At 53.8% G+C, this 8,841-nt stretch overlaps 1 protein-coding gene across 1 annotated transcript; it reads right to left on the bottom strand.

Annotated features, from left to right (window-relative positions):
- Positions 1-976: 976 nt before the first annotated feature.
- On the bottom strand, positions 977-8,428 carry NCLIV_066110 (conserved hypothetical protein; the record flags this gene model as incomplete). The annotated part of the gene is made up of 9 exons (XM_003886162.1): positions 977-1,477; positions 2,045-2,231; positions 3,168-3,272; positions 3,773-3,833; positions 4,580-4,919; positions 5,466-5,752; positions 6,244-6,546; positions 7,203-7,382; positions 7,918-8,428. The coding sequence occupies 9 exons, from the start codon at positions 8,426-8,428 to the stop codon at positions 977-979; spliced, it is 2,475 nt and encodes an 824-aa protein (XP_003886211.1).
- Positions 8,429-8,841: the final 413 nt, after the last annotated feature.

Here is an 8,841-nt window from a genome sequence, read left to right on the forward strand (position 1 = left end):
GGCTGTGTGTACCCTTCTGTAGCCTACAGATTGTGACCGTTTCCCTTCTTGCTGTTCCGTTGGACGGACAGTCTTCGGTGTGTTTAACGAGAACGGTGGTGAATCGGAAACGCGCACTCAACCGTAGACACGGCACGCCTGACGGCTGCGGGTGTTTCCGCCCCCAAAACTTTGTCAAGAGGACGCCACAAATACGAATCCAGAGAGACTTCCATGCGTCAGACACCACCGACGCAGCAGAAACGGATAGCTTTCTTCCTCGAACTATCCAGAGACCGACCCGTACAACGAAGCACTGGAAAAAACACACCGAAGCAACGTTCTGGCTGCTTGTCGTTCGGACATACCGAACTCTGCACGTGCTACCCTGAACATCTCCCGCTGCCATGTAGGCTGACACATCTACGTCCATACAGGTACTACATACTTCATGAATCAGCATGCATGTGTGACAGAGTGAGCATGAGTCCAGCGTGGACCGGGGCTTCCGATATTGATACTGTCGCGAACTCGATGTACGTGCGTATGAGTGCATCCGATTTTTGGTGTGCTCGAGGTCGGCGTGCTGTCAAACGTCGACGCTGATCCTCGCCGCTTCAACCGCACTTTTTACCATTCTTATTTGACAAGAGAAGAAAGAAAGTCCAAGAACGATTCTCTGAAAGTCTGATGCAGGCCACCTCTTCCCGTCCGCCTCAGTCTTTGCATGCACCCACCATACAAATGCCACTTTTCCAGAAACTACTCGGAAACCGTAGACTCAGAGATACACGACTTCACGTAGACAAAAGCTTGTATATACCTATATACGTGTATTTGTGGGTAATATATATATATATATATATACGCATGTCTACACGGCATCGGGGAACCAAGCACCCCGCATCTGGGTACTTCGCCGCAGCGAGGGACGTGTTCTTGCAGCGGGCTTTCCATTCGTTCCTGACCCTCCACTCTGCGACGCCGATACCGTCTGTTAGTCCTTTTTGCTTCTCGGTTGCAGGACTGCCTTTTCGCCATGGACCCTGAGGCGGTAGATGCAGGTGTACGGGTGTCCAAAGTTGTCTAGAAACTCAAAAACGATTTTTCGAAGCGGCCGGGCGGGCTTCCCCTTCAGCTCGAAGAGCACCAACTTCTTCCTTTCCGTGACTTCGTATTCGCCGAGAAACACGCGAAGCGGAGACTCCTTGACTCCTGACGAAGCGTGCTCTCCTCCCGGCAGCTCTTGCCGTGTCTCCCCCTCCGCAAACCCACTCACTGAGAGCCAGTCGCAGAGTCGCCCCGCCCCCAGCAATCCGCATTTGCGCCCCGCCGGCACAGAGGCGCCTTCGCTCGAGTTCCTGGAGAAGGAAGTTCGCGAGAGATCCAAAGACGCAGCCCGTGGATCTTCGTAGCCCCAGAGCCGGAACCGACGCGGCGCACTCGCCGTGAAGAGGTCCGAAGCGACGTTGTCGATCGCCACAGAGGTGACGTGAACCTGAAAAATTCAAAGAAGATTCCAGCCGAAGACGCAACAGACCTTTTCGCCTCCTAGACAGCGCACAGCGCGAACAGAACGCCGGCAAAGTGAAAATGACGAGCGCCAGAGCGGAAGAAGACCCCCCACCCTCGCACAAGGAAAACGTCTTTTCCCCACACGTGTCGACTCATCCACTTACATTTGCTCAGAACGTGAAGCCATCGATGTACAACTACCCTGGAAGCCCGTCATCTACAGCTCCACATATAAACATATGTAAACATCTATCTATCTATATAAAGCTGCGTAGAACTAGAGTTGTCTATGAAAGGGTGGCCGGTCTGGGGTATATACGGCTACTCCATTGACGGGAGGTGACTCGAAGTCAGTCTTATCTGCAACAGGGAGCATCGACGGCCGTCTGCTTGCGACACGCACTGGTAGCTATCCCTCTACGCATGTGTCTGTTCTGTCTTCTCTGTTCCGTTTCGGCGCCTCCTCGCTTCCAATTCCCTCTTCTTTCTCCCACCGCCCTGCGCGTTCTTTCGTTTGACAAAAGTGAAGAAATCCGCCTGGAGGGCGTACAGCTGTCGGAAGTTGAATCGCGACGTTCCCGCGTTCGCCGCGGAAGGCGTAGCAACTCCCCGCGTGCCGATCCGGCTGCAGCATGACGGCCGGTTTCTTGTGCGCCCAGAACCCTGCTGCTCCAGCCGCTTCCTCGGCTTCTTCCCCGTGCACCAGACTCCACATGGCTGCCGAAACCGAAGACGCCCTAGGGGAGAAAGAACCCCACGAAAAAAGACAAGGTGCAAGACGAAGGCGAAGGACGGGGAGAGAACGGGAATCAAAAAACGAAGAACGCCGCTCCAGAGACACCCGGAGAGACGGAAACAAAGAAAGAAGAGAGAGAAGGCAACGAAGGCACGGACGGGAGAGAGCGCAGAGGGAACAAGGAAGAACGGCAAAGAACAAACAGAACACCGGAAGCTGGAGGCTCATACCCATGTGCGTATCTCGTGAAGCGACTAAACAAAACCTAAACACACATAGGGCTTCATATTTATATGTCTACCTGTGGATCCACATAGACATGTGTAGACACACATATCCGTGCTTATATATATATATATATATATATATATATATATATATATATATATATGTATATATATACGAGCATGCGTCAAAAAACGTATGACTCTATGTACAACCACATATATATATATATATATATATGTATATACGAGCATGCGTCAAAAAACGTATGACTCTATGTACAACCACATATATATATATATATATATATATATATGTATATATATATATATATATATATATATATACGAGCATGCGTCAAAAAACGTATGACTCTATGTACAACCACATATATATATATATATATATATATATATATATATATATGTATATACGAGCATGCGTCAAAAAACGTATGACTCTATGTACAACCACATATATATATATATATATATATATATATATATATATATATATATGTATATATATACGAGCATGCGTCAAAAAACGTATGACTCTATGTACAACCACATATATATATATATATATATATATATATACCGCCGTACATACGTCCATGTGTGGACTATTTTGGGTGCAGCAGTTCGAAAGCAGAGGGTTCCTTTTCCATTGTTTGGCTTCGTTTCGTCGCTCCTTCCGCCCCCAGTCTCACCACGAGGGAGGCTTCATGAGAGGAGGCGCAGTCTCGCTGACGACGATGCGGCCGCCTAGCGACTCCAGCGCCCAGTCGAGCATTTGTTCTTCTTCAATCACCAGGCTGAGACGCCGCCGCATGCCAGCAGACAGACAAGACAGGTCTCGCGGTTGCTCTCACGCTAGCCGAACGCGCCAGAAAACGCTCACAAGCCCCGGAAAGGGCCCGGCGACGACAGCCTTCAAACCAAGGACCGCGCGCCACGCTATTGCCCCCCGCCGTTTGCAACGAGCCCTGTCCGCCGAGACGGGGCGACACCTTTTTCTCTACTCTCTGGCCAGCAGAGAAGTTCCGCTTCAACAGCACGGCACGAAAGATGCACAGGGCGAACCGGCATGGCAGACCGCAGTCCGTCTCCACTCCCCGTGCGGACGGTCGCTTCGCTTTCTATCTTCGAGGCTTCAAAGGCCAGAAGACAGAGCCGAGGGTGGACACACGCCCCTGGTGTATGCCCAGCCGAGACGTAGCGGCCGAGAGAGCCCTCCACAGCACGTCTACAGAATGCAAGAGCCCACGTTCTCGCGAACTCCACTAGGTGTCTACAAGAGGGAAACACGACTCACTGGGTGTGGAGATCCTCCACCTTGCGCGCGAAAGCCTGCGTGAGCAGCGTCCTATGGGAGCCTGTGAAGAAGGAAGAATGCGCGAAAAAAGGTGAAACGGACGAAAGCGAAACCCTCGACGCGTTTCGAGTATCTATCCACCAAGCGCCAGCACGTGCCCGTTCAGATCACAAGCATGCGATCCTTGGAAGTCTGCATTTAGGAATGGGTACTTGCGCAGAGACGTGTGGTAGCGAGGCTGCGTGTGCGTGTCCTGAGTTTTTTGGCAGGCACTCCCTGAAATTTGACGCGATCGGAATGGACGCGCCTACACATGGGCATGTTCCACAAGAAAACGAAGGGGCAGTTTTTTGTTCTTGACACGTACCTTCTTCCTGCCTCTTTGCAAGTTCTTCCAAACTCATCCGCATGCCGTCCACAGTGGTCTCCAGAGCTTCGCTCCTCTTTTCCAGTCCTCGAAGCTCTTCCTGAACAAAGGATACATATATATATATATATAAATGTACACGTGTAGGTACAAGACTAGGCGTGGGCCCTCTGCATTTGCTGCTCTTGTCTCTTTGTCGCAAACCGAGGCCAGGGCCGTTTGGCAGCACCTGCGTGAGCTTGCAGATATCTTTTTGTCACATCTGTTCACTGTCCCATCCCCCTACACACGTCCATACACACCTTTCTACATTATATATATATACATACATACACGTAGATATAGATACAGCAACATGCCCATCTTTATAAACGCATATTTGTGCATACAGGTATGAAAATAAAGGGGTAGGAAAGGGTCATGACTGGCACTTATCTCACAGCTCTTGTCCACGGTTCTTTTCCTAACCTGGAGGCCATCGACGTCGGCAAGCAACTGCGGTTCGCTCTGGCTTTCCGCTCCCTGTCGGAGACTTCCTTCTTCGCGCAGCTTCAGGAGGACTTGTTCGATGTCGTGTCGCTGCTGGCTCTGGAGCTCCTGCTGGATTTGCTGCGCGAAGTGAGCAATTTGCTTCTTTAGCTGCATCTGCATGCGCTCGCGGTAGTCACTCAGAGCGTCCCGCTCTTCCTCCACCTCTCGGCGCAGTTTCTGAATTTCCTTCTCCAGCAGCCACGCCGAGGTCGAGCTCGCACGCCCGTCAGGCCCCCGCGAAGCTTCCTTCTGCGAGCAGAAACGCGCGCGCAGCGGGGAGTGTAGCCCAGATGATTCGGGTTCGACCTGCACGTCTGGGGACTTGTGGTTCACGTTCCCTGAGCATCCAAGCCACCGCTCTGCCTGGAGATTTCTCCCCAGAAAAGAAAACAGCCCAGGGAGACCCTTGGCGTTGAACGGAGAACCAGAAACGACCAGCAAAAATCTACGGAGGCTTGAGACGGCCTGGACGGTCGCCTGGCCCGCGATACACGGTCTGCTACACCCCTTGCATACACATAAATATACCCAATATATATCTATATATATTTATGAGTGAGAATTTGCCTTCCTAGGAACTGCCAAGGAATTTACAGCATCGGTCTCGTTCAGGAAGTAACCAGACTGCCAAGACGATGGCGTCTCCATCCCGGCTCTCGTCTCCAGGGCCGACGCTGTTTGGTCCTCTTCGACTTGCGAAGGTCCAGATGTGGAGCTCCGCCTGCAGACGCGCCGCCGTAGGGCGACCTTTTCCCCGGGACGACAAACCACGTCCTTCCTTTCCACGCGACTCACACTCAGGTACACGTCGGACTCTGTCAAATGCGCCGTCCAGGCGAATTGCCGATAGATGCCTAGGAAGGCGAGGAGAAAAGAGAGGAAGAGGAGAACTTGGAAGGCGCGACGCCGGAGGGGGGTCCAGAGCAGCGAGACCACGTCGGCCGCATCGACGGCGCCGACTCGACGCGCGCGAATCTTCAGAGGACCAAATGGGCTCTTCGGAGCCTCCCCGGGCGACCGGAGGCGGCAGCGGGAGTCCGCCGGCGAAGCAGGGAAACGCGAGAAGGAAGAAGACGACTTCCCTGCACCAGAAGGGAGCCAAGAGAGATGCACGCGAGGAAATGACACAAAAACAACGAGCCGGAGAAAAAGACAAATTACGAGCCTCCCCGAGAAGAGAGACAAGACTGACACCAACAGGAAAGAAAGAAACCGAACACGCTACAGTGCAAAACGGAGACACACAAGGTCTCTTCCAAACAGGATCGAAACACACTACTCGCACAACTCGAAACAAACGGACTTGGCACACAGCTGCATACTCACATGCATGCACTCATTGAAGGATTTGTCTCTTTTTGATAACTCTGACACACGTACAAATCCTGTATGTATAGATGTATATGCTTGAGGGTGTCAGGACGTCTGCACATCGTCGTGTGCATGACACTAATGTGAGTCTGAATGGCTCTTTCTGTCTGACTCTGCCTGTGTGGATTTTTTTTCCTCTCCTGGAGTCCAGATTTCTTTGGCGTCTTCTCTCTTTGTCGCCCATTTTCTCTCTTTTCCTCACCAGCGGACACCGCGAGTCCGTTGCCGCTCTCCGAGACTTCGCGTTCGGCGTCCCGAAAGAGGCGCCTGGTTCCTGTGCCGCCGCTGCCTCCGTCTTCTTGCCAGAATGCATGCAGCTGGCCCTCGAGGACGCTCTTCCCGAGCTTCTTCGTCAAGGCATGCGGCGCGGCGAGTGAAGACAGCAAGGAAGCGCCAATCTGGTGCAGGCCCTCGCTGTCGTACGCGGGCGGCTGAGGCGAGGGAGGCAGGGGCCCGTCCAGGCCGTCGCAGCCGAGGAAGGGTAGAGAGCGCCGTGCGTGCATCACTGGAAAGAAACCAAGACACGGACGCCCGCACATGAGCCCCCAAAAAGGGATGCACAGACACACGGGACGCACCTCGCTCTGCGCGTCTCTCGGTGTCGACACACACAGATCCGAGAAAGCGCCACACAGACGTTACGTCGCCGTAGACAGATGAGAAGAACAGCGACTGCGGAAGTGCTGCGGAAACGGAGAAGCGCAGCGGATAGAAGGCACGTGCGAGAACGAAAGGGAGAAAGCCGAAAGGCGCTTCCCGCGCGCAGCAGCGAGAGGCGACAGTTCGCGGCGAGAGGATTTGTGCTTGTGACTCGCGGGGGGAAGGTGAGCGGAGACAGAAAATTGTGTGCGCAAGTGTGCAGGCGACCGCCCTCTCTCACGAGAGAAGGAACCGTGAAGGCAAAGGGGACAACTCCGAAACGAAAAGAAAAGAAAGGAGATCAGGAGGGATCTCTAAAACGTAGAGAAAAGCCAAAGACAGCGTGAAAAAACAAACAGGACAAGGCGAAGAAACCTGACAGAGAGACGGCAGAACTCACCCGAGAGGAAAACGAGACCAGAGCGGACACGTAGCTAGCGAAAAGCGGAAGATTTTGAAGCCACATGCACGGCATGCAAACCCGGACTCGTGGAAAGAGCCAACGTTCGAAAAGGGCCTTACAGAGACTTCCCCACAAGGAAACACGTCGCGGCGCGGGAGGGGCGGGATTTGCAGGATCGCCTTCACTCGGCAGACGCTGTCTCTCGAATCGAAGACTCGAGGACGGTCGGGGGCTCCTCCGAGCCTGCGGGAGAGAGCGAAGTGGGGAAGGGTCGTCTTCCTCGTATTCGTCTTCGTCCTCTGCAGAAAACGGGGGTTCACACAAGAACCGTCTCGGTTGACGTCGGAAATCGGCTGCCTTCCCGGCGTTATCTTCCCCGATTGCCGTCTGTGTCTCTCGAGCAAGCAAAGAGGCTTTGAAACGCACGTGCGCCGAGCCCACACCTGCTGTACTTCTACTGCATAGACGTATTCACTGGGCAGGATGCACACTTCCAGAGAAAGCTCTCCATGAGCACACACATCTGTGACACAACAGGCAGGGGAGCTCGGGACGGGTGAAGAGGAAAGATCAAATGGATGAAGGAGGCAGCAGGGCGCTGCAAAGGCGTACTCTCGAAAGGCACTAAGCCCCGTCTTTTGGCGATAGAAGACACAGAACAGAGCGGCATGCCCACACCAGCCATCGGCAGCGTGTATCTCGGAGCGAACAAGCATGTTCATGTCCCGCGAAACTGGGATAAGCACCGCCTACAGCTCCCCCTAACAGTCGGCGCACGTATTTCGTTGTGTTTGCAAAAACTGAACCCCGTTTCCTTCGAAGAAGCCTGCTCACCTTCCTCGTCCTCATCCTCCTCGTATTCTTCCTGGCTGTCTGCCTCTTCGTCTTCCTCCCTGGTTTCAGCGTCGTCAAATGTGGAGTGAGCTGCAGAATTGGAAGACAGCGTTTGGGCACGCACCCCGTGGGCGCTCGGGCGTCCAGCATCGGTTGAGGTGTCTGTAGACCTGCCATACTGGCTAGACACTCGCCGTGAGCCGGTTCCTGTCTGTGCCTCTGTCCCTCGCTTTCGGTCGTCTTTGTTTGAACCCGTGAGATCCTGCGAAGAAAGCGGCGTCGTCCCTCTCTCTCTGTAAAGCGGGGATTCCCGCTCGAGGAGAACCGGGCGCGTGAGCCTGCGGTGTTCATACACGCGATGAACTGAGAAGGATAGGCCGGCCTGGGCAGATTCCCCCCCTGCGCGTAGTCGCGGATCTTCCCTCTCAAGGTCTTCCGTCATCGCGCTAACGTCGAACAGAAAAGCGGAGGACACAGAAGGCACGGGAAGAAGCTCCCCGCGGCCGCGCATATGAGCGGCACTGCGACGGCGGTGCCGAGGCGGCGGGAAGAAGCGCCGGGGAACGAAAAAAGAAAACGACAGGCCGAAGGAGAGACAGGGAGGCGCCGGGGAACGAAAAGAGAAAACGATAGGCCGAAGGAGAGACAGGGAGGCGCCGGGGAACGAAAAAAGAAAACGACAGGCCGAAGGAGAGACACCTTTCGATGCGACGTGCCTCTGTGAAGTCTCGCTGAGACGGAAAACGGTCCTGTGGCGACCGACTGCTGATGGGTGATTGCCTGGACGGCCTGGCAGTGTCTTCTGGCGCCGCGACCGAGTGTCTAGACAGCCGAAATCGGAGAAAAGGAGGCAGAGAGGCAAATGTCATGTGCGGGAAACGAATTCAACCAAAAGGGTGCATTTCTCCGCAACTCTACCAAGAG

Source organism: Neospora caninum, chromosome XII, assembly GCF_000208865.1.
Source record: "Neospora caninum Liverpool complete genome, chromosome XII".
NCBI classification, from domain to species: Eukaryota; Apicomplexa; class Conoidasida; order Eucoccidiorida; family Sarcocystidae; genus Neospora; species Neospora caninum.